General features: G+C 45.7%; 1 protein-coding gene across 1 annotated transcript in view; it reads left to right on the top strand.

Annotated features, from left to right (window-relative positions):
• Positions 1–4,444: 4,444 nt before the first annotated feature.
• il16 (interleukin 16) overlaps positions 4,445–26,143 on the top strand; it is a 29,649-nt gene continuing 7,950 nt past the window's right edge. Inside the window, exons 1-23 of the mRNA XM_030377467.1 lie at positions 4,445–4,700; positions 9,159–9,424; positions 9,743–10,049; positions 12,843–12,982; positions 13,469–13,601; positions 15,136–15,282; positions 15,719–15,827; positions 16,430–16,578; positions 16,837–16,950; positions 17,488–17,602; positions 17,999–18,072; positions 18,902–19,157; positions 19,818–19,935; positions 20,654–20,786; positions 21,165–21,252; positions 21,544–21,761; positions 22,072–22,233; positions 22,702–22,854; positions 24,046–24,160; positions 24,487–24,784; positions 24,887–24,909; positions 25,001–25,095; positions 25,764–25,878. Of these exons, the coding sequence (XP_030233327.1) occupies positions 9,162–9,424; positions 9,743–10,049; positions 12,843–12,982; positions 13,469–13,601; positions 15,136–15,282; positions 15,719–15,827; positions 16,430–16,578; positions 16,837–16,950; positions 17,488–17,602; positions 17,999–18,072; positions 18,902–19,157; positions 19,818–19,935; positions 20,654–20,786; positions 21,165–21,252; positions 21,544–21,761; positions 22,072–22,233; positions 22,702–22,854; positions 24,046–24,160; positions 24,487–24,784; positions 24,887–24,909; positions 25,001–25,095; positions 25,764–25,878 (3,325 nt within the window). The 5' untranslated portion in view covers positions 4,445–4,700; positions 9,159–9,161. The remainder of the gene's footprint in view (positions 4,701–9,158; positions 9,425–9,742; positions 10,050–12,842; positions 12,983–13,468; positions 13,602–15,135; positions 15,283–15,718; positions 15,828–16,429; positions 16,579–16,836; positions 16,951–17,487; positions 17,603–17,998; positions 18,073–18,901; positions 19,158–19,817; positions 19,936–20,653; positions 20,787–21,164; positions 21,253–21,543; positions 21,762–22,071; positions 22,234–22,701; positions 22,855–24,045; positions 24,161–24,486; positions 24,785–24,886; positions 24,910–25,000; positions 25,096–25,763; positions 25,879–26,143) is intronic.

Raw genomic sequence — 26,143 nt, forward strand, 5'->3', positions numbered from 1 at the left:
AATAGACCGTAAATCCCCCAAACCTGAAACTTTTGACCTAAAAAGAGGTTTTTACAAAGAAAACAGTGTGTGTGTGTGTGTGCGTGTGTGTGTGTGTGTGTGTGTGTGTGTGTGTGTGTGTGTGTGTGTGTGTGTGTGTGTGTGTGTGTGTGTGTGTGTGTGTGCGTGCGTGTGCGTGTGCGTGCGTGTGTGTGTGTGTATGTGTATGTGTGTGTGTGCTAATGTGAACCAGCAGTGAACCCTTTCACTTCTGGGAACATTCACTGGGTGTGATGTCATCATTTCTGGTCTCCTGCACAAAGCATCTCAAATGCATTCATCTAAATCATGCCAATACCAGTTTGTTATAAATAAATATTAAAACAGATAACCGGGATATTGTATATACTTGTAGGCTATACTTATATTAAATAAGAAGCAACACCTATTATGTGTGTAGAATGCCATGGCATCTAGAGGAACTAGAAAGGAAATATAATATTCATAAGTATGTTTTAATCAGTGTATTATGGGGGGGGTGGGGGGGGGGAATTGCAAGTTGGTTTAAATCTGCAACCTCACCACTAGATGGCACTCAATCCTAGCCACTGCACCTTTAAAAATGAGACACTGATTACTGCTTTTAGTCTTTTGAATCATCACATAAACTCAACTACATTCTCAGGAATTGTTGTCTTTTTATTCTATTTGCTGGATTGATTGGGGTTTTGCCATATGTCTTGAGACTATGTTATATCCTTCTGTAGGGAGGGTACTTCCAAAATCACTTTTATATCATGAAGACAGAGAAAAGGAAAGCGAAAGAGAAATGAGAGAGAGAGAAGGAGAGAGAGAGAGAGAGAGAGAGAGAGAGAGAGAGAGAGAGAGAGAGAGAGAGAGGGAGAAAGAGAGAAAGAGAGAGAGAGAGAGAGAGAGAGAGAGAGAGAGAGAGAGAGAGAGAGAGAGAGAGAGAGAGAGAGAGAGAGAGAGAGAGAGAGGCCACAGCAGACCACAGCAGTTCAACTGAGATCACCCCACAAAAGATAGTGATAGCTTATTTTAGTATTTAACAATGTTTAAATAAGATATCCACTACAGTTAAGTAAAACCATATGTTTCTATGTATTCATGGTAAGAGGTAGTGATGTAAATCAATGTATTCTATTACCTCATTGGACCACACATTCGCAGTGCGATCACCAATTCTGACTAGTTTCTGTCCCTACACATAGTGGTAAACAATATCAAGTTGCATGTTTCTGAGTTAAATCAGACACTATAGGGCTGGCTTATGTACCAATATAGACTGAAAAAGTACCTGGGTCCGGCAGATACTTCTTTAACGACCTGAAGAGTGCTCGTCCGTTTACCTTGTATCTCTGAATAAACCACGTGTTGAACCTTCAGCCCCCTTCGAGTCATACCTAGCCCCGAAACCACTACTGACCTCTCTTCATCAGTAGTATGGCAGTAAAACATTACACATCCAAGAGGAAGTGAGAACTGGCGTGGAGGAACTGCGTGCTAGCCAGATGGTGGGGATGCGACAGCAAGGCGCATGGACGAGATGGGAACAGGCAGCCGACCGCAAGATCTCCTGGTCTGAGCTTTGGCAAGCTGAGCCTTACCGGATCAAGTTCCGGATTGCGTCCGTCTATGACGTCTTACCCAGCCCATCCAAACTCTTCTGCTGGGGCAAGGTTGACGCACCATCATATCCTTTGTGCCTCAGAAGGGGAACGCTAGAGCACATCCTCAGCTGTTGCTCCAAAGCCCTGGGAGAAGGAGGCTACACTTGGCGCCACGACCAGGTGCTGAAGGCGATAGCAGAAACCATCTTCACCAGCATCACCCAGAACAAGCCTCTCCGACCAGCAAGGCAGGCGATTGCTTTCATTCGAGCAGGGGAGAAGCCTAAGCCCAAGCCAAGGGGGGCAGCGGGACTCCTTGGAACCGCCCCGGACTGGCAGATGAAGGCCGACCTGGGGAAGCAGCTCGGATTCCCAGAGCACATCGTGGAAACCACCCTGAGACCAGACATAGTTCTGTTCTCAGATTCAACCAAACAAGTGGTCCTACTGGAGCTGACAGTTCCCTGGAAGAAGCGCATGGAAGAGGCCAATGAGAGGAAGCGTGCCAAGTATGCCAACTTAGTGGAGGAGTGCCGCAGACGGGGGTGGCGTGCCCGGTGTGTGCCAATAGAGGTGGTCAGCAGAGGCTTTGCAGCGCGATCTCTCTGCAAAGCATACAGCATGCTTGGAGTCACAGGTGCACGTCAGAGAAAGGCCATCAAGACCACCACAGAGGCAGCTGAGAAGGCCTCTAGATGGCTGTGGATCAAGAGGGGCGATCCGTGGGTACATGCTACTTAGACACAAGTTGGGACCTGATCAATCCCGGCTGGGTCGCCTGGTTGAGGGTGTATGATGTTGCGAGACCCAAAACACCCAATGACCCCAGGTTCCATCACTGATGATGTGTCTAAGTGCATCAATAGATGTATGTTAAACTAACCACATAAAGAATAACACTTAATAATAATAAATGTTATTGCTGTCTATGTTTTGTCGATAACCAGTTCTTCTGATTAAGTTTGTTTGTAATGAAAATATTCACATATAATGCTTGCTTTAAGATAAGCACAATATCTGCTGTTCTGAAAGTATCTTGTTATTATGTAGTTGTAGTGGATACAATTCTTCTTTCTGCTTTGGCAACAATCATTCAATCATTTAACCTGCAGGGGGCAATAAAGAGAGGAGAAAAAGGCATATTCTACAGATTATCATTCAGATTTATTCTGCTTTGATTTGTTTCCCAGAAGGCATAAAATTGAATTATAAACAGAACAAGTATCTATCAAGTGTATATCAACAGTGACGAAACAGTCAATGCTACTGTAACAAATCCAAAGAGAAACAATGTGAAATGATCATAGATGCATCTTCTTTGGTCTGATTCTATTCCCATGAAGCCGGTTTGCATCAGATCTCTTTGGCTGCCTTCTCTCATTCTGGGCCCATTCATAGCCATGTAGTCCATGTCCTGTTCAATGTCCTGTGTTCAACTATTCATCTTCTCTGTCTCTCTTGATGACCTTGGAAGGTGTCGGAATTAGGCTCAAGCCGGGTTCAACATCAGATTTCTGGCGTTGACTGAGGTGCTCGGGCTGATCTCCTTCCCTCGCACTCTGTTGACAACGTCGCATCCAGCCTATGCTGCTGATTTAGTGGACAGAGAGGTCGGACGGTGCAGTCCTCCCCTGCCTACCATGAACTGTGCAGATTTGAGCTTAATTTCCCTCCCACCCTCATCACAGTCTGAAAGGAGACATTTTCATTGTATATTGCTTTTCAGTCTTCCAGTAGGCCTTGCCACTGACCCATCGTATACTCCATTACTTGTGTTAACTGTTTTATGTTATTTTATATTCGTTAACATTCAAACACATCTTAACCAGAGGTTAACGTAATATAAGATAACCTTATTGAGGTGAAAACAAAAAACAATTTCATTGGCACTTGCCACTCATTAGAGCAAGAATGTGTGTTGATGATGATTTTTTTATATAGGCGTTATATTTTGTACATTATAATGAGTAGGATTGGTAGTAGTATTAATAGCAGTAGGCATAGTGTTAGGCTTAGTGGTAGTAACAGTAGAAGTAGACCAGTGCAATTTGTATTCACTTTTCAGTCTCCATCAAGTCAAAGATGTTAACTTTATTTGACCTTTATTTATCCAGTCAAATCATTGAAAATAATTGTTACTTACAAAAGCGGCATGGAAGAAGTGGCAAAAACCACTTAAGAGAAAAGGAGCAACACTTGACACACACACAAAAACAGATACACACAGAGCTGAACTGGAACATTATGAAGGGCAGAGTTAGGTGTGGGGTCAGGCCAAGCCAAATGCTGTGATTTCCTGCATGGATTCGCCTCACAGGAAAGCCAAGGGGGAGGTGGGACCGGGGGAGGTAAGGGGGGAGTGTCTGACAACACAACTCCTGTGTGCTGTAAGCAGTGGGAAACTGAGGGATGGGCAGAGAGAGAGAGAGAGAGAGAGAGAGAGAGAGAGAGAGAGAGAGAGAGAGAGAGAGAGAGAGAGAGAGAGAGAGAGAGAGAGAGAGAGAGAGAGCGGAGAGAGAGAGAGAGAGAGAGAGAGAGAGAGAGAGAGGGAGAGAGAGAGACAGCGGAGTGAGAAAGAGAGAGAGAGAGAGAGAGAGAGAGAGAGAGAGAGAGAGAGAGAGAGAGAGAGAGAGAGAGAGAGAGAGAGAGAGAGAGAGAGAGAGAGAGAGAGAGAGAGAGGGAGAGAGAGAGACAGCGGAGTGAGAAAGAGAGAGAGAGAGAGAGAGAGAGAGAGAGAGAGAGAGAGAGAGAGAGAGAGAGAGAGAGAGAGAGAGAGAGAGGGAGGGAGAGAGAGAGAGAGAGAGAGAGAGAGAGAGAGAGAGAGAGAGAGAGAGAGGGAGAGGGAGAGGCGGCAGGGAGAAGGAGAAGGGGCAGCCTGTACTCCTAACCAGCCAGGGGCTTGCCTGGTCTCCCCAGTGTTAGCAGGTCTGACCCCAGCATTTGGTGGAGGTGCTCTGACCGAGGGACGCTTGACTCTACTCCCCGGCACGGTGAACTTGAAAATCGAAATCTGGATTGTCCACACCTGGTCTGGATGAATGAAGATTTAAAGACGAAGGGTTGAAGACGAGGACTACCTGATCAACTACGGTGAGTGGGGCCCCCGGACCGTCTCCTCTCCTTGGCACTGTGAGTAGGGACAGACTTCCCTCATGTCTGGCTTGCCTGACCTGATTGGTGCAACAATAACTATTCTACCATATACTGGTACCTTGTCCGTGCCGGCTGTTTCCAGACAATGGGAACATGGTGGTATTCACAGTTCTGTAAAAACTCATTTGTGCATTTTTGTTTGTCTTAATGGGGTTAACAGTTGCAAAACAGGGTGTTCCTGTGTGAAAAGTGTGTAATGCTTGATGTCTACTTTCACTCTGACTCTTATACTCACTGTGTGCGTGTGTGCACGCACGCACGCACACACTCACGCACGCACGCACGCACGCACGCACGCATGCACACACACACACAGAGGAACACACACACACATACACAAACACACACACACACACACACACACACACACACACACACACACATATCCTTTTACACACAGTTTTAGTAAACAGATGAGGACTCACAGGGCTTCTTGTATGAAGCCACAGAGTTGAACAACCTGGCGTGTGTGTCCAGTCCCAAGACCCAACCTTAAAACCACAAATAGCTCCCGGCCTGGCTCCTTCTCCCTCGGCCTCGGGCTCACTGGACGACCGTCCCGTCCCAGAATACTCCACACCACGGGCCACCGCAGATAGCCACCGCGCTAGCAGAGCCATCGCTCCACACAGTGCGCGGAATATTTTGTGCATGGACGACAACATCAACGTAAACATTTTCATAGCAACGAGTAATTATTGTCAATCACATTGACTTCATAATGCCACAAGGGGCACCAATCTATATATATGTATATGTATATATATATATAATATATATATATATATATATATATATATATATATATATATATATATATATATATATATATTTGAATGTCTATGTCTATATGAATATACATATGCTACTGTAAGTCTACATGTAACGTGCCTTAACTGTAGCCTGACTGTGTCACACGGTAAAATGGGAGAGACTGTGTGTGTCAACAACCCAACCGGTCGAACAGCGCAAGCGTTGTTGTCTCACACACTCGCTGAGGAGCATTTACCAGGAACACACACACACACACACGCACGCACGCACGCACACACACACACACACACACAGAGCCCCGCACCTATCCTTCCGTCGTTCAATCCATCTGAACGGGACTTCCCAGGTTGTCAGTCCTGTGACTGACAGGACCTCCCCTCAACCCGAGGTAGCCTCTTTCAGGTAGAAAACATAATCAACAACAAACAACAAAAACAGTGGGGATGCACGCACACACACACACACACACACACACACACACACACACACACACACACACACACACACACACACACACACACACACACACACACACACACACACACACACACACACACACACACGTGAGAGCAGCCACTTTGCATTTAAACGCACACAGGCACAACACAAAATAGACACACTAACGGAAAAATGCATGAGGATTGCAGCATAGATACACACAAATACTTCAATCCCATAAATACCCATACACACACACACACTACTCCGCCTCCACTTTCCTCTCTAGCCATTCATCCAAAGTTTTCATACAAAACAGAGTTACCACTGTGTGCCATGACATCAACAGGAGCGAGTACATTTGGGGGGAAAATCCCAGTCACTCTATATTGTCATGCACTCGACGGTGTCAATGAATACTTTTCTCCCTGAAAAGTAGAGCTTTTAAGACCCTTCAAGACCAGAGGCTTTCGTGAAGCGCTGCTATGGAGACACACTTCAGGGAGAGACTGGGACTCAGAAAGGCAACAGGGCCAATGGGGCCTGCGCTGCAAGGCTAGAGTTTCTGTGTTTGTTTTCTACTTGCTGGCCAACACAACAAACAAGCTCACCAGGCATAATTGCTAACACACGTGCAGGTTCTCTTTAGAGCTACTGATTCACAGTGGAGGACAGCCAGCCATTGTTCCCTTCTGTTGGAAACTTGGAAGTTCCTTCTTCAAACTTCCATATGGGTGGATTTTGAAAAAAGGAGTGAATGGGCAATTATTTTCGTTTCGAATTATTTATGCGGGTATTTATGTAATGAATGTGTCAATAACGCACATTTGCAGAAGCTCATTACTGCCACAACAGAAAACGATCATGTTAATATACGTGATACTGAATTTAACTTGTAATAATGAGAAAACGATTACGTTAATACATGATGCTCACCTCATCTCGTAATTACAAGGAATCTCATTAGGTGCTGATGTCAAGAGAAGTAGAATTAATTAAAGATTCACTTCCTTCTTACCATAGCAAAATTATACAGCCCCAGAGCAATTAATTATCCATCAACTTACACTAGCTGCCTCATGTCAGTTTCAGTGACAGGCAGTGACATGAGGGAATACCCTGTTCATTTTATTGTTATTACATTATAATTATCTCCAAAAAACAATGTTCAATGTTCAATGTAATGCGTCTTTCATGCCCAATCAATTAACTGCAACAAAACAAGGAATACTGTAAACATTCAAACAATGTATCTGTGCGTTGTGTGTTTGTGTTTGAGTGTGTGTTTGTGTTTGTGTGTGTGCGTAAATGAATGACACAATATGCACAAGCAGGAACACACACACACACACACACACACACACACACACACACACTCACACACACACACACACACACACACACACACACACACACACACACACACACACACACACACACACACACACACACACACACACACACACAAAACTAGTTCAACTTTTTTGGATTCATTTTGGGATAAAACAAATGTTTATTTCTTGTACGACCACATCAGTTGAGAAAGGAAGTACATAAACAGAAGGATGTTTATATTTAAAGTCCATTACAATGTTTTTCATTGGTGCAGAGAGCACTCTATAGTAGGGCTGCACCAATGGAATTATCTTTTCGATTAAGCTATTGAGTTTTAATAATTGATGAAAAGTGTAGCTTAAAGTGATGTAATGCATTTGTCTGCTTTGTCTGAGGGCCAGCAGAGAAAAAATAAATTATTAATTTTGTTGTGATCCGAAACGAAAATAGATCAACCAAATATTTGAATCTTAGATGTCATAAGCTACACAAGTATGGTATTTTTAGTATCTCGACATCAGGTAAGAGCGATAAAGAGAGAGAGAGAGAGAGAGAGAGAGAGAGAGAGAGAGAGAGAGAGAGAGAGAGAGAGAGAGAGAGAGAGAGAGAGAGAGAGAGAGAGAGAGAGAGAGAGAGAGAGAGAGATAAGAGAGAGCGAGAGATCAGAAATAGTTGACAAGAGCCAGTATAGCAGGTAGAAAAACAATGAGGATTTGAGGATGGAGGTCACTCCCACATGGTGTGAGGTACTTAGTGTACAGCTGCTGTGCCATATATAATGCATTGGGCGGGCCAGTTCTGTAGTGCTCTCTGTGGGCGTGTTAATGAGAGGCTGTGTGAAACAAAGACTCATCAATCAACATTAATGAAAGTCAAAGGCAACGGCTATCACCACAACGTTTACCCTGCGCTTCAAACAGTCAGATAGGTCTGATATAGAGGAACACTGCCTTGAGAAGAACCGTGTAAACACCGGTGTGTACTGCGCCTGTGTAATGTGTTTGTGTATTTGCGTGTGTGTGTGTGTGTGTGTGTGTGTGTCTGTGTGTGAGTTAAGTGTGTCCGGTATTATGTGTGTGTATTGAGCGTTTCTGGTATGTGTGTATATGTGTGTGTGTGTGTGTGTGAGAGTGAGTGAGTGAGTGTGGTATACCCTGTGTTTGTGTGTGTGTGTGTGTGTGTGTGTGTGTGTGTGTGTGTGTGTGTGTGTGTGTGTGTGTGTGTGTGTGTGTGTGTGACTGTGTGTGTGTGTGTGTGTGTGTGTGTGTGTGTGTGTGTGTGTGTGTGTGTGTGTGTGTGTGTGTGTGTGTGTGTGTGAGAGAGAGACGTTGAGGGATTGCGTGCAACAACCGTCTGCTTATGTTCTGGTCAGGAGTAGAACAGAGAAAACATTACTTTTTTTTTTTCAAATCCCGGAAAGAAAAGCACTCTTATCGCATTGAGTCACTTATCGCATGCACCCACACACACACACACTAAATTACATGCACACATGCGCACACACACACATGCACAAATACACAAACACATACACGCATTCGCACAAACACACACACACACACACACACACACACACACACACACACACACACACACACACACACACACACACACACACACACACACACACACACACACACACACACACACACAGCATCCCAGACGCTCTGATGCTCAGATGCTTTCTCCTCTAACTGAATTTTCTAATTGGCTTTCAGAGTGTCCCTCCTCTCCATTTCACTTCTTCCAGCCGGGCTCAGATAGGAGGAGGAGGTAGAGGAGGAGGAGGAGGAGGAGGAGGAGGAGGAGGAGAAGCAGGGTGTGTTTCATTCTTTTTTCTTCCCAAAGCACATGGGACACACGCACGGTCAGCAACTCCCGCCCACAGCGATGCCCCAGACGCACTCCCAGCAGCAGAGGCAGCAGCAGCAGCAGCAGCAGAGGCAGACGCAGCAGCAGAGGCAGACGCAGCAGAGCGGGGCGGCCAGGGCGGCGGAGCTCACCGTGGCTCACAGGACGGAGCGACGGGGCAGGGAGCCGGGCATGCTGGGAGACGGCTGCAGCAGCCCCAGCGGCCACAACCACAGGTCCAACCGACTGGCCATGCTCTCCAGGTGGGTCACGGTGGTGGTGGTGGTGGTGGTGGTGGTGTCAAGAGGTGCAACCTGGGGTAACAAGTTATGCGCTCGTGTTCTCTTGTTGTGGTTGTTGTTGTTGTTGTTGTTGTTGGGAAACAGCCAGGAAGCTTCATGGAATCTTCTGGCAGGAATGTCTGGAGAAGGCTGAACCATGGCTTTTGTTTGTTTCTTATTCTTCTTATCGTTCTTTTTTTCTGCTTCTTATCGTTCCTTCTGGCGCTTCTTACTTCCTGTAGGAACGTTGTTTGTTGTGGTGCTCTTAACATTGATGTCCTCTTCTCTGTGGCGGCGCAGGTCTCTGATCCTGTGCCACTCCAAGACCAGTGACGACTTTCCCGAGCCGGAGGAGAGGACCTGGGGTGCCGGGGACGGGGTCCCGGGCCCCGCGGGGCCTTGGGGCCCCGGGGGTGATCCCGTCATCCCGGGGCAGATGGGGGGTCCGAGCTGGGCGATGGACCCGGCTCAGGGGCCGCTGACAGTGAAGGGCCAGCCGTCCTCACCGGGGACCCAGCGAGGCACGGAGAGCCCCAAACATCCGTACCCCCACTCTGAGGACCTCAGGGAGCACAAGCGGAGCCTCCGGAGGACATTCAGCATCAAAGTAAGAAGAGATTATTTTTTTCCGTCTGCCAACGCTATCAAATATTCACCGCCTCCCCTTAGTTCATTTGCTGCTCCTGTGAACGTACGTTGTGCTCGTCTATTGATAGCTACGCGCTGCGTGTGATCAGACTCTTCTTAGAACACGCTACAAAGAATGTCACAGTCTAGAAGCATTTCCTGTATTGACACTTGGGGGGAGGGGGGGCCTTGGTTATGAAGCCTAGGGCCAGGAAAAGCATCTGATTCATCCGACTCAAAGGAGGAAGGAATTGCCTTACTGCCTTACTTCACTGAGGGTGACCCCAGACATGAATCAGTGCAGATAACCAGGCAGCAAGCCAGTTGGCATGTTGAGGACTGCTGACTTTGCTGAAGAGGCCCTGAGGGTTTTCAGAGGGTAACTAACTCACTAGCTGGAGATATCGATTTGTGTTTTAAAGCGTTTTATATCAACACTCTATTGTAGTCAAACATTCTTTTGTTAACTGTCAAATGAATGCAGTGCGTGTATTCGCTGTGTGTTTGTGTTCAACAGTGCATCCAATAGAAGGACAAAGAGCTTCTTTGCATAGCGCCATTTATCATTCATTAGCATCATACAGTTACTGCATACAGAGTTACTTAGCACATCATTCAAAGCCATCCGGGTATTATGGTGTGGTATTATGGTGGGGTATTATGGTGTGGCAGAACGCAGTGGTGCACATGACCCTGTGTGTTGGAAGAGCGCGAGCCGCAGCTGGCTGCACTGTCTGATTACCCTTTAGGAACAAAGGCGCCTCTTGTTCACATCATTACCACATCACAACTCACACGGCACTCACACAGGACATTCCACTGACGGCTAATAAAACCGCTAACCTATTAAACTGCCCGGTTTAAAAATAACCCCTTGTCAAACAACTTTTGGGTAGATATCATTGATGTATTCGTAAAACTCCCTAAACAAAAGATAACATTAGGTAAACCTAAAGTTAAGATAAGGAATTATACCTGTCTAACTGATTAGGTTTGCTATAGCGCCCACTGTAATAGCTACAATGCACCATAGAATTGACCTTGAACTCTGTCCATTCCGTGTTTTTTCATTTACGAGACAATTTAAGCCGAAGCAGCTGAGACCGACCATTTTACTAGATAAGTGTCTTTAATGAGCAGGTATGGGATTGGAACCTTGCTCATAGACTGTGGACATTGGGCTTCGAACCCAAAACCTTTCGGCCAGGAGTCAAAAACCCAAACCACAAATCACTACTCCCTCCTCTGTCATCTTAGCACAGTGATGCCAGGGATTTACGTCACAGGGTGAGTGAATTACACACTAAGTGAGTCTGAGCCTCCATGTACAATCTCTCCTCTATGATCATGTGAAAACAGTGCAGAATTCAATTCTGTCTACGCTTTTCCATCTGGGCCTTTTCATGTGCGATGACAAATCCTTTTATTTAACTCAGACACAGCGATAAACCAGCATGTTCTTGTAAAAGCAAAGGAAATTAATAATGTTCCCTTTTGAAATATAGAGGCATTTCTAGGTGAACAAACAATGTATATTGCAACTAGCAGAATTACATAACAATTCCATATAATTATATGCGATTATGCATACGGAAAATGTATGCATCAGTTAATTGGTTACACTTTACAGTAAGGGTACAAGGGTACAGTAAGGGTACATTGACATTAGTAAATGAAGTAATAAGCATGAACTAACTCATTTACAGTTAACTGGTCTAATGTTCTATATGATAGGGTTAGGATAAGGGTTAATCCTGACCTCTTAACCCTGAAACCAACTCAAACCCACTATCCCTCACATCTTAACGAATGGCATATAATAATGCTTATTACCGCATTAACTAATACAAATGAATGGTCAATTAATAGACCCTGATTGCAGAGTGTTATCAGTTCATCTCTCCTGCTATTTTCCCATATCAGATTGAAGACAGTTTATAAAAAAAATGGACTTCCTATTTCTAATGAATACTAGCGCAACACCCCCGTCCCCGTGTGATTCAGTCCAGACGCACTGGGCGGTGTAACTAGCCCAGTGTTTTCTATGGCCTCATTACCCAGGAGGACGTATATCTCCGCGTGCCCTCTAAAGAACATACAAAGCCCATTATGGAGCTCATCGTTCGGGGGAGAGTGTGCTGAACCCCCCGGGGGGCCGGTCTAAGTGTGTGCGCGTGGCGGGCCCATAAAGACGGCCTCCATGCGATGCGGTGCAGGATGGGTCAGACCTATAAAAGGTTGCTGCTTCATTCTCGCTCTTCCTCGCCTTGTCAACCTGTGAGCCCCAGAGGTTGATTTGGTCGTAAAGCCGACTGGTTGGCGGGCATAGAGGTCCCTTTATGCTCCCCGTGCGTGTGGGAGCTGTACGTGTGCCGTGTCAGTCCTTTGTGGCCTTTCTGGGGGGTTTGTGTGTCTTTGCGTGTATTTTTGTGTGGATGTCATTTTGTTTGTTCGTTGCATGTGTCTTCAATGCATTAATTAGGAAAGAGTATTGATGTTATAATACAAATGTGTTTGTAAGTGTGTGTGTGTGTGTGTGTGTGTGTGTGTGTGTGTGTGTGTGTGTGTGTGTGTGTGTGTGTGTTTGTGCGTGGGTCTGTGTGTGTTTGTGTGTGTGTGTTTGTGGGTCTGTGTGCGTGGGTTTGTGTGTCTGTGTGTGCGCGCGTATGTTTGTGTGCGTGTAATTCTTGTCTATGGGCATTTATGTGTTTGTGTGTGCATGTGTGTGTGTGTGTGTGTGTGTGTGTGTGCGTGTGTTACCCCTGTGCTCCAGGAGAGCAGTATATGGAGGATGTGTGTGGCCACGGGGCCCACAGACGAGGGCCGGGGCCCCCATATGTCTGATAGCAGCAGCCTGACGCAGGACAAAGAGGCCTGTGTGGAGCGAGGCCACAACACAGTGGAGTTATACAGGTACTAAAACACACCTACACCCCTGACCCAGCGCTTACCACCACAGGAAGCTCCGCATTTCGTCCAACACGGGGAACTGCACTAATGAACCATTGCCACTATTTTATTCATTTCCCTTTACATCATTTTTTATGGCACTCTGCGTTTCCAACTTTGAGTGTTTATTATGGTTGTGCTGCTGCTGCCGCTCATTTTCCATTAATTTTATACGACCGGTATGTTTTCTATTGCTATTATCGTACTGCTCAGTCCACCCAGAGTTGAAGCCCTTTCAATAATCTCTGATGCATGAAGTGGAGTAAACAAAAACAAAAAACTATCAAACAGACAAACCAGCCCTCCCTCAACTCTCACTCCCTTCAACTAAAGGGAGTGTCACTTTCCATCTCAGGGCTCGGTACTGTTTCTAGTTCTAGTGATACCGAGCTGATCCTTCATGATATAACGGAGTGGTTCTACTGGATGTGTTCTTCCCCCCCCCTACAGAGGCTGCTACAACCAGAGGCCAGACAAGCTGGCACCTTTTAACGGACAGTGTCTGAACGGCCACACAAGGCCGGGGGGGGAGGGGCGCGGCCGGTCTGCCGCCGTCAACCTCAGCGGTCAAACCCAAACAGAGGTACCAAGCACATGCTGCACATACACAATACTGGGGTTTTGCGTTTCACCATTGGTCATTGCGTTGCTTGTTTTGTAATTGAGGAAGCTGCTTTTTGCGTTACACGATTACATTTTTAATCGTGATATAAGTGTGCTTTTCGATCCTGACCGTCATGAGACACTGGTGACGAAATACTCAACCACCAACAACATCGCTAACCCAACAATGGCACAAAGAAGCATTCATGTAACAAGGCCAACTATGACAACCCATAATATTAATACACAAGCTGAGTTATGAATAACAAATCTCAAACCCTCTAGGCAGTGAGGGTTATGCCTGGTGGGCATTCAGGAATTCCTCACATGCTGTCACCAAATTCCGAGCCATCCCACTGTTACCAAAGGCTATAACCATGCAGAATGGACCAAAGGCCATGGGCTAGTTGGGGTATACATGTGATGTTAGCTGCCTGGGCTGGAACTCGTGCAAAACGATATACGCCATAAAATTAAGTCCTACATTTTGTGGCATCATCACACATTGCTATTTTTACTCTATTTTCATAGTGTGATATTGTTATAATGCCAGGTATCTCTTTGGGATTTAATGTGTTGTGATACAACATCTCATAAGATATGGAGTTAGAGAGAACAATAGGCAAACCTGGCTGGCAGAGAGAGTGAAAAAGAGACAAATGAAACGTGAGAAACAGAAGGGCTTAGAGAGACAGAGAGAGAAACAGAGAGATGGAGAGAAATAGAGAAGTGAGGAGAGAAACATAGAAGTGATAAGAGAGACTGAGAAAAAGGGAAACAGACTGAGAAACAGAGATAAAAAGAGATAGAGATGAAAGAAAACATAGAGAGAGAGAGACGGAGAGAGGAAAAGAGACAGGGTCACACCCAGATTTAAACAGGATCAGGTGATGTCTCTGTGAACAGCTGATTCTCTTTTCAACTATAATTGCTGCAATTCTCAAATTATTTTGTGAATATATACGGCAAAAACAAATATTTCAAACATATTCCTGGAATGAGCAATGCATTAAATCAGGCTTCATCAAACCACTCTCAAAGATCTAGTTTCCTATAGTACATAACTGGATAAAAAGTATCACAGTCCTGCATCTCATGGACTGTGAAACTCCATGAGATGCAGCTTTGGAGCTACTAATAGGATGACAGAGGAGATGGGGTGGGGGGCATCTGCTAACTGCCAAAATATACTTCTGCAGTAGATGGCTGTACGAGACTGTACTGTGCACTTTGGCTCTCTAGTCAAGTCTTTGCTGTTATGGTTCTGCATCCGTGATTTAATTAGTTGAATTGGCAAAAAAATGAACACATATGCAAACCTCCTCAACCAGTCCATCATAAAATACCCAGAAGCACAGCAGCAAAGACGCTGCAGTCGCCCGCCTAATGATTATGCACGATGCTCCCACCGAAGACGGACGCCCATGTCTCTTTAGGAGATTATCAGGAACAGGAGGGAGGTCAAACCTTAAACCTCTAACCCATTAACGTCTCATTGCATGTGCTGGACACAGGAAGCTCCGGCGGCGCCAGAGTCCCTCCGCGTCTCCTGTCTGACCAACGGACCTCCGTACCCGGCGTCTGTCTCCCCGTCCGACTCCTCCGCCGATCCCAGCTACACCGACAGCGACTTTGTGTCGTCCAGCAGCCACCACCTAAAGGTAGTGTTTCCATCTCTGCTATCGCCTCCCCGCCGTCTCTCATATCCTCTGCTCAGCCATTGCTGTTCCCTCGGCCTTTGAGAACACGCTGTCCGGTGTATGCAGGAAGATGGTATTAAGATCTAGCTCAGATTAAGCTCAAGGGTCAGCCGTAGGTGACTACGTTTTGCACGTTGAAGAGACACAGAGATGGGCCTGCACTGAATTACTGGCAGGAACAAGCTTTTGCCTTCAAACCAAAATGAATTTGGGTAGCTGATGAGACGATTGTGGCTGTGTGCACATGCAGGAGTTGTGTCTGCATGTATGTAATTGAAAATGTGTGTGTGTGTGTGTGTGTGTGTGTGTGTGTGTGTGTGTGTGTGTGTGTGTGTGTGTGTGTGTGTGTGTGTGTGTGTGTGTGTGTGTGTGTGTGTGTGTGTGTGTGTGTGTGCAGTTGGCCATCCCAGAGGTGAACGAGGAGAAAGTATGGGAGACGGAGGAGACAGGGGAGCCGAAAGCTGTGGACGCGACTGACTGCAACCGGACACGTGCCAGCTCTACAAGTGGGTATCAAGCAGACAGCCGTCTGCACACATACATTACCACATGCATCAACATACACACGCACACAGGCGCGTGGGCATAACACACACACGCGCACTCTCTCACAGACTAATAGACAAGGTTTTTTTTGTTATTGAATTTCCTTCTGGTTCTCGGAAGCATAAGGGCATTTATGAATGTGAACCCTGGACTGTTCTGTTTCTATCCCCCTATCCTGTCTGTTACTCTCTTTATGGAGGGCGATGACCTCATTATAATGTAGGAGCCATTCGTTTATTACACCTATATCACATTACCAGTAAGAACCCCAATATCTATAATGCAGCACTCTATGTGTGTCTGTATGTATACATTGCCATTGTTATCAATCGCTTTTAATGCATACAACTTAAACGATGCGCATTAGAATACACCTTCAAAGATACACTTGAAGGTAGAACCTATATTTCATGGCCATACCACCACAACACTTTAAACCTGTGATGTCATCGCCGTTCGTGCAACCACAGCGGTTTCTATCAACCTAATAGCCTGCGCTCCATGACACTGAAGCTGCCTCATTTAAGGAGTAACTGAGTCGCTCCGTGGTACTCACGTCCAGGCGTTCATCCTTATTGGATCGGGGACCTGGATGCCATCATCATGAGGGCGCCGGATCTCTACGGCGACCACCCGAACCCAAACGGTGGTTTCTACGGCAACAGGAAGTCTTTGTCTCAGCAGCTGGACGTCCCCCACGCCAACATGCAGGTACCCTTAGCCCCGGGAGGAATCAGGGAATCAGTTGCCGATCCATGACGACAACCACATATTTTACCAAGTCAATGCTCTTTACTCTGCAAAGTTAAAAAAAAGATTCATGAAAATGAATGACGAAAACGTCTAGTAAAATTAGAAAAAGCATAAGGTAAAGAAAAAGTAAGGTGAAAATTAAATAACACAATATTAAACATATTTATGCGTGTGTGTGTGCATGTACCTGGCTGCTTGCGTGTGTGTCCTCTCCAGCCCGTGCACAGGGCCACTCGGTCCCTCAGTTCAGCCCTGTTGGTCCAGCACTCGTGCAGCAACGTCCAGGCATTCTTCATCTGCAACGTGGTTCTGATGAAGGGCCAGGGCAAGGTGAGGGTAGTGGGACAGCAGTAGGACAGTGTTGTGGTTAGGCTGCCACTGGGTTCCATCCATCCCTGATGTCCACATCCTAATCCGTAGGCATCTTTGAGAGGAAGAAGCCTTAGCGAGGGGTGTGGATACTAGGAGGGCCGGGGGCACTCTGACCCCATAGTTCTTGAGCCCATGCCTCCAGCCCCTACGTGTTTGCTAATAAGATGGATCTGGAATTAGTTTGGAGACAAGCATCGGCTAAAGGACTGAATAGTGAACCGAATAGTGAAAATGTAAATAATAAATAATTCCCTATTTTCATTATTTTAATCTCATTGATATTGACCTCTGTGTAAACAACAAATGTTTGCTGATCCGATTGGCTCAAATTGGTTCCAGTGACATCATCTGGTACCAATTGGAGCCAATCGGATATTGCTATTGCAAAGCTTGTGGTGGGTGCTTTCCCTCTGGCTTCACTTTTGTGCTTTGTTAGCCATTATGAAGAGCACATCCTGTCCCACTGATTGTTCCCTTGTTGTTGTCGTTGATAAGGGCCTCGGCTTCAGCATAGTGGGAGGACAGGACAGCATGTATGGACCGATGGGGATCTACGTGAAGACCATCTTCCCTGGAGGAGCCGCAGCAGCCGATGGGAGACTGCAGGAGGGTGAGGGACCAGGGAATGCAACCCTAACCTTTATGTCCTCTCGGTAAAACACATGCTTGGGGAGTCAATAGATAATGCGCTATTGTCGCCTAGTTCCTTGATAGGGATGGATAATGAGAGATATAAAATTAAAACCGTTGCAACCCACTCACACCTCCTCTGAACATTAAATCTTCAAACTTTGGAAATTATTCTCATCATGCTTTATTAACATACTTTTTAACCAGTACTACGGTTTGTGTGTGTGTGTGTGTGTGTGTGTGTCTGTTTGTGTGTGTGTGTGTGTGTGTGTGTGTGTGTGTGTGTGTGTGTGTGTGTGTGTGTGTGTGTGTGTGTGTGTGTGTGTGTGTGTGTGTGTGTGTGTGTGTGTGTGTGTGTGTGTGTGTGCGTGTGCAGGCGATGAGATCCTGGAGCTGAACGGGGAGCCACTGCAGGGACTGACGCACGACGAGGCGCTACAGAGGTTCAAAGTAAAGTCTTGGCTCACAAAGCAATCAGTTTATATATCTAACTATTAGTGTTTATTATTATGGTTGGATTACGGTTGTAGCATTTTTGGTTTACCAAAAGCCACAAGATAAGCAAAGCCAGTGATTGTTGAGAAAATATGCAGAGGAAACAGTTTTCGCCGCAAAAATGTTACGATTGGAGGACGACAACCTTCACGTTTTAGCGGACTTGTTTCGAGCCAATTTCATATGAAAAGACAATACATTTTCAAACCTGTTTTATACCTCCCCAACACCTCGGCCAAAGTGGCAGACATTAAAGAGTTAGGATTTAGTTTCATCTAAATACCCCATCGGTGAGGGGGCAGTTTGCAACCCGCTGTTATTCAGCTCTCGCCCCCCTCTTTCAGTGTAGAGATTTTAACACATGAAAGAGAGTGGCGCAGTCACAGATCTATGTTCTGCGCTTTCACATCCTGTTTATACTCATTGTGTGTGTGTACTTACTCTCATTGTGTGTGTGTGTGTGTGTGTGTGTGTGTGTGTGTGTCTGTGTGTGTGTGTGTGTGTGTGTGTGTGTGTGTGTGTGTGTGTGTGTGTGTAGATTTGTATATGCTTCTGTATATAACTACTTTACAACTGCTGCAGCACTACCTCTGGGATTAATATGGAATACTTCATATTAATATGATCTCTCTCTCTCTCTCTCTCTCTCTCTCTCTCTCTCTCTCTCTCTCTCTCTCTCTCTCTCTCTCTCTCTCTCTCTCTCTCTCTCTCTCTCTCTCTCTCTCTCTCTCTCTCTCTCTCTCTCTCTCTCTCTCCCTCCCTCCCTCCCTCCCTCCCTCCTCAGCAAATCAAGAAGGGTCTGTTGACGCTGGCGGTGCGGACCAGCCTGCGTGTGGGGGCTCTGTGCGGCGGCAGCGGCCAGGCGGCCCAGCTGTGCCGCTCTCGCTCCCTCAGCAGCTCCACCACGGGGATGACCCGGGTCAGCGCCGACCTGGGCCACAGCTACAGCTACCTGATGGGCGCCGCCGTGCCGGTGGCGGCGGCGGGCCCGCAGGCCAAGCCCCGGGACCGCGTGGTGATGGAGATGGTCCTGCAGAAAGGTTGGCGGAGCGTCAAATTTCAAAGTTCAAAATCAACTTTATTGTTAATTCCAAAATATGTGCAAGACATATAGAGGAATCTAAACTGAGTTTGTCTCTGACCAATAGGTAGAAAATTAAATTAAATAGTAACATTCCAGGCAGGGCCACCTTTAGGAGGTGTTTGGTAGACGGACCGGTGTGTGTGGTCAAGCAGTTAGCCCGGAGGGATCTGTTAGTTATGGTGTGAATATTTGAGGAGAGATGCTTACGGCAGGTGGCAGAAAGGATAACACAGCAGGTGTTATCCGCTTCACAAACCTTGGCTTGGACGCTCGCTTGCGTGCACCGTGGGAATCTGCTCTCAGTACTGCAATGTCCCCGTGTGTGTGTGTGTGTGTGTGTGTGTGTGTGTGTGTGTGTGTGTGTGTGTGTGTGTGTGTGTGTGTGTGTGTGTGTGTGTGTGTGTGTGTGTATGTGTGTGGGGGTGTCTGATAGCAAGAGGAACCTTGTGTTGAACTAAAAACTCTTAAAAAGGATTCCTGTTTTACGACCTTAATTAACCCGGGAAGCCCCATCCCTCTTGTTGGGCTATAGCAAACACGTGTGTGTGTGTCTGTGTGCGCGTGTGTGTGTGTGTGTCTGTGTCTGTGTGTGTGTGCGCGTGTGTGTCTGACCCAGAGGTCGGCGTGGGCCTGGGCATCGGGCTGTGTTGTGTCCCCTCTGGAGAAGGCTGTTCTGGGATCTACATTCACACCCTCTCCCCTGGCTCCGTGGCTCACATGGACGGCAGGCTCAGGTGAACGGATGACTCGCTATACATTCATGATGCAACATATCTTTTTAGAGCTGTCAGTTAAATGCGTTAGTAACGGCGTTAACGCAAACCAATTTTAACGGCGTTAAAAATGTTATCGCGCGATTGACGCAATTCTTTTATTTAAAAAAAAAAAAAGTTTTTTTTTCTTCGGCTCAAAACAAAGAAGCAGTAGCCTGACTGCTATGTTCAAATGACATTTGTTCAAAGCAGTCGTTTAATTGCACTATAGGCTCTGTTTTTGTATCGTCCTGTTTTGATCAGTATATGCCAATGTTGTTATCAATAAAAAATCATTTGCACAAGGCAAGCCGATGCACTTCACCATGTTGATAATATAATTAAAATGAGAAGAATTATGGGAAAAATAAATCAAGGGATATTTAGCATAGAAAAATAATTTGCGATTAATCGCGATTAATCGTGAGTTAACTATGAAATTAATGCGATTAATCACGATTAAATATTTTAATCGCTTGACAGCTCTAATATTTATACATCAACATGCGTGTATGAACAAGCTAAACTTTTGCATCCCTACTCCCCCCTCCTCAATTAACACTACCACCATCATCACCAATATCCTCATCCATCACCACCACCATTATAATCACCGTCACCCCCGCAACACCTCCACCACCTCTACCACAATCCTCCCCTCCACGTCCCATCCACCCCTTCCTCGCTCCATCCCCCCTAGGTGTGGGGATGAGATCATGGAGATCAATGACACAGTGGTGTACAGCATGGCCCTGAACGATGTGTACTCGGTCCTGAGCCAGTGCCCCCCCGGCCCGGTCCAGATCATCATCAGCAGGCACCCAGACCCCAAGGTATAGTGTCTAGATTCTTATGTGGATTTTGTTCACATGTGTTTGTGAGGATGATGAGCGTCTAGAATCAAGTAAAGCCATTGATTTTAGGTTCAGTGATGTCCTGACTCAGCCATTATGGGCCAGTTTTAATACCCTAAGTGTAAAATACATTGAAGTGTGGCCAATACTAAAAAATATATATAAATCCTAAAAAAAAAATTACACATAATCTAAGAAATATATTATTATTTTTTCAGAATATAAAAATTTCAAATAAAAATTAATAAATTAATAATTAATAAATAATAAAATTGAATTAAGTATTCATGTACTTGGGAAGATGGAACAGCAATGAATAGCCTGAAGAGTTGACTAACTTTGTATGGTGTCCCTCAGGTGTCAGAGTTGCAGCTGAACAACGCCATCGCCCAAGCGGTGGTGAACACCAAGCTGAGGAGGGACAAGAGCCAGTGGAGTGTTGATGGTACAGAGCGACAGTCAAACACCACTGATTCCCCTCTGTCCCTATATGTTTTACCCTGGATTTGACGAGATCCATACAATGGCACATCTGGATAATAGGTGCTCAGTTAAATTTAGATAGACGATTCAAATGACAAGATAGACCACAACATCTGAGTTTGTCTTCAAATCTTTAAAGATAAGAAAAACAACAGGAAAAAGATGAGACATCTTGAATTCCAGGCTTCACTTTCAAGATTGCGTCTTCCCTTCCTCTGCCTCTCTTGAGTCTCCCCTCCCCATCCTCCCACAGGTGTACGAAGGCTGGAGTCCTGCCCCCACATCCGCCACAAGGCACAGAAGACCATGACCCGATCCTGCAGCGACAGCACCAACAACCACCACCTCCACCACCTCCACCTCCATCACCCCAACAACAACAACCACCGGGGGGTCAACATCACCCTTCAGAACCTGACGAACGCCTACCACAACCCGCCCACCCGACTGCACAGCCTCGACACGCCAACGGTAGCTAAAGACTTGAATAACGATAATGGCACATAAGGGTGAATTGCAAGATACTCAAAGTTACACAGATCTGTAAAGTGAAGCCAAAAACGAATATAATTCACACTGTAAATATTAAATACAAATGATGATTACTAGTGATTATAAAGTCCGTTAACTCAGCAAAACACTAATAAAACATAAAAGTGTAGGAATAAGCTGAACATGAAATGAGTGTGTGTATGTTCATGTTTACTTTCCTGTTGAATGTAGTCCGTCTTAAGAGTATTCAAATGTGTATCAATGTATTCCCTCATCTCGTCTCCTGAAGTCTGCGTCAGAGCCCTGGGCTGAGAACAGGCTCTCGGTGCCTTTGTACTGTGATGAGGACTACAACGTGCCCTACAACTCTGCTGCTGCTGCTGCTGCTACTGCTGCTGCTGCCACCCACCCCGGACAGCAGGCCTTCAGTCTGTCATTCAGGGCCAGCAAGGTAACCGGACCTGACCGTGTTGGCTCTGGATTACAACCAGCATGCTGAGCCTATCCATGGTCTAGCGAGTCATCTGAGGATTTCTTGAGAGGGGGCACTGGATTATAACCAGCATGCAGAGCATGATGCTCTAGTAAGAGGTTGGGCAGGATGGTTGTAGTGGCTAGGCTCTAGCACTAGCAAGAGCCTGAGTTTAAACTCTCAGCAAAAAGGTACTGGGTTTGATCCCTAATGTCTGCAGCCTATCCTATAAGCATCTTTGCAAGAGATGCCGTTCCCCCTACCTTCTCCTTAGTGTTCGAATCTACCTGGATTAATGCATCTGATAAAAAAATGACTTCATAGTTATGGGATCCATCATGAAATCTGGCGATGATGATTTCAGAAAACAGTGTCAGGATTAGCAGCAGAAAGACTAGCATGTTAACACCGTGGGGGGTGGGGCTTGGTCTGTCCATGTGTGTTCAGTCCAAGAGCAGACAGCACGCCCTCCCCAGGCGGTACTGCCGGGCCCCGGATGTGACCAGCGAGGAGGGCTACGCCGGGGACTCCAGCGGCTCCAGCAGGGGGTCCCCGGCCAAAGAGAAGGGGCCGGCTCTCTCGCCCGCCAACAGATGCCAGGTGCTCAATAAAACACACTCCTGCACAAGCCTTACTATCGTAGAACATACATGTTGTGTTTTTCGCCCAAAAATATTTTCAAAGATACATTTTGTATGAATTATTAATAGTTGCTAACATGATAGTGCATTTAGTAAGCCTTTATTATTTATTTGTTTTGGGCGCGGCTTATAACATACTGAGATCTGTTCTGGGTGCTGACATAATAAACGGTAGCTGTGAGTGTTGAGCAACACCATCCAGGATGGGGTGTTCTCCCTCAGTCTGCATGTTATTCTGTCACTATCATTCTCTCTCTTGTTCTCTCTCTGGAGTTCCCTTTCTCCGAACTATAACTGTCAACTGCCACGCTCGTAGACAGAACAGAGATGCATCTGCAACCTCTTTAACTGCTGTGTGACTAATTCCTCTTTAGTGTTGACATTCAGCGTCTAACCCTCCGAAACTGTCCTCCCATTGTCTTCAGTTCTTCAGCAGTGTATACAAGGCCTTGAGAAAGATCCTTCGCTTGATCTTTAGAAGTGTATGTAACATCCACTATCTCTATTCTGTGAACACCTGCTCCAAGCTTGATGTTGTGTGTGAAAGGTTGTTGTGGTCTTCTGAACCTTTAGTTCCTTCTTGGTAAAATTCACACTTTTTCAATCTGACTTGTTTCACTATGTCCTACATGTATGGACATAGTAAGTATCAAAACGCTATGCATAGCAAAGGCTGCGATATTTTCTAGATCATGCCCTTTTTTATAATTCACACCTCACACACTAGTAACCATGCAGCATGTGTGACTTACTATGAATGCTACATTTGAGTTCAATAATGCATGATTAATGTTGTGTCAGTCATTATTTCTTTGAATGCATTTCCCGTAATGTTTTCCATTTTCCATTATGGATAATTGTATTCTTGTGCATATATGAACTTCCGTACATGGGCCACCTTATGCATTCATTTATGTGCATGTGTGTGCCTGGGCACCTCCAAAGTGCTTTCCCTGTTTCCCAGTGCATCGGCCTTGTTATTCTAAGGTAATGGCCAACAGCTTTTAGTGATTGAATTACACTGACTGCATGCTGCTTGTGTTGATGCATATGGATGCGAGATGCAGCGGAAGGATGTTACATTACCACAGCTCTCTGCGGCCGCTGAGACAAACGATAAACTCACTAACACTTCCTGTACGTGCACCAGGAAGGAGAACAAGAAACCGAACTCTCAGAGGGAAGTCGAAAAGCTCTCAAGCTCCAAGAATCCACAACCCTCTCGCCCGACCAGCTGCAGAACTCTCCGTGCAGTCCAAACAGAGGTAAGAGTAGTATTACGATTGGTTAAGTTGTGTAAGGCGTTGCTTTCTAATTGATTATGGGGGTTTTTTGAGGAACATCTGATTGATAATTAGTCAGACGTATGTTACCTAAAATTAAAAGCAAACGAGAAAGCCAAACTAGAAAGAGAAGTTAAAATTATTGAGACATTACAGCATGAGTTAAAGCGTCAGCACACAGTAATCGCTTCCCCGTGCTATATTGTATTGTTTAATATCGATCCAATAGTTCCACAGTTCATCTGAATGACACGTGCCAACTCCTCTCCATTTTCTCCTCAACTACTGTTGTGCTTTGGTGTCTGCAGGTTATTGCTTAGCCCAATCCTGCTCCCGCCACAAGAGAGCAGCTCTACGAAGGCAGTATCGTGTAGAGCAACACCTACAAGACAAGCTGTCGAGCGACCCCTGGGTTCGTCTTTCTGAAAGCTCCCCCGACGACCGACCACTTCGGCACCCCGTAGGCAGCAGAGTCGCGATGGACCCCGGTGACCACGACTCGCTCCGACGCGACACAAACGGCCCGGTCGCCAAGGACGACCTCAACGGTTTGGCCACTGAATCTCTGTCAGAGTCTGCTTCCAACCTGACCAGACATAATAAACGGTAGCTGTGAGTGTTGAGCAACACCATCCAGGATGGGGTGTTCTCCCTCAGTCTGCATGTTATTCTGTCACTATCATTCTCTCTCTTGTTCTCTCTCTGGAGTTCCCTTTCTCCGAACTATAACTGTCAACTGCCACGCTCGTAGACAGAACAGAGATGCATCTGCAACCTCTTTAACTGCTGTGTGACTAATTCCTCTTTAGTGTTGACATTCAGCGTCTAACCCTCCGAAACTGTCCTCCCATTGTCTTCAGTTCTTCAGCAGTGTATACAAGGCCTTGAGAAAGATCCTTCGCTTGATCTTTAGAAGTGTATGTAACATCCACTATCTCTATTCTGTGAACACCTGCTCCAAGCTTGATGTTGTGTGTGAAAGGTTGTTGTGGTCTTCTGAACCTTTAGTTCCTTCTTGGTAAAATTCACACTTTTTCAATCTGACTTGTTTCACTATGTCCTACATGTATGGACATAGTAAGTATCAAAACGCTATGCATAGCAAAGGCTGCGATATTTTCTAGATCATGCCCTTTTTTATAATTCACACCTCACACACTAGTAACCATGCAGCATGTGTGACTTACTATGAATGCTACATTTGAGTTCAATAATGCATGATTAATGTTGTGTCAGTCATTATTTCTTTGAATGCATTTCCCGTAATGTTTTCCATTTTCCATTATGGATAATTGTATTCTTGTGCATATATGAACTTCCGTACATGGGCCACCTTATGCATTCATTTATGTGCATGTGTGTGCCTGGGCACCTCCAAAGTGCTTTCCCTGTTTCCCAGTGCATCGGCCTTGTTATTCTAAGGTAATGGCCAACAGCTTTTAGTGATTGAATTACACTGACTGCATGCTGCTTGTGTTGATGCATATGGATGCGAGATGCAGCGGAAGGATGTTACATTACCACAGCTCTCTGCGGCCGCTGAGACAAACGATAAACTCACTAACACTTCCTGTACGTGCACCAGGAAGGAGAACAAGAAACCGAACTCTCAGAGGGAAGTCGAAAAGCTCTCAAGCTCCAAGAATCCACAACCCTCTCGCCCGACCAGCTGCAGAACTCTCCGTGCAGTCCAAACAGAGGTAAGAGTAGTATTACGATTGGTTAAGTTGTGTAAGGCGTTGCTTTCTAATTGATTATGGGGGTTTTTTGAGGAACATCTGATTGATAATTAGTCAGACGTATGTTACCTAAAATTAAAAGCAAACGAGAAAGCCAAACTAGAAAGAGAAGTTAAAATTATTGAGACATTACAGCATGAGTTAAAGCGTCAGCACACAGTAATCGCTTCCCCGTGCTATATTGTATTGTTTAATATCGATCCAATAGTTCCACAGTTCATCTGAA

The sequence above is a fragment of the Gadus morhua genome, chromosome 14 (genome assembly GCF_902167405.1).
Source record: "Gadus morhua chromosome 14, gadMor3.0, whole genome shotgun sequence".
NCBI classification, from domain to species: domain Eukaryota; kingdom Metazoa; phylum Chordata; class Actinopteri; order Gadiformes; family Gadidae; genus Gadus; species Gadus morhua.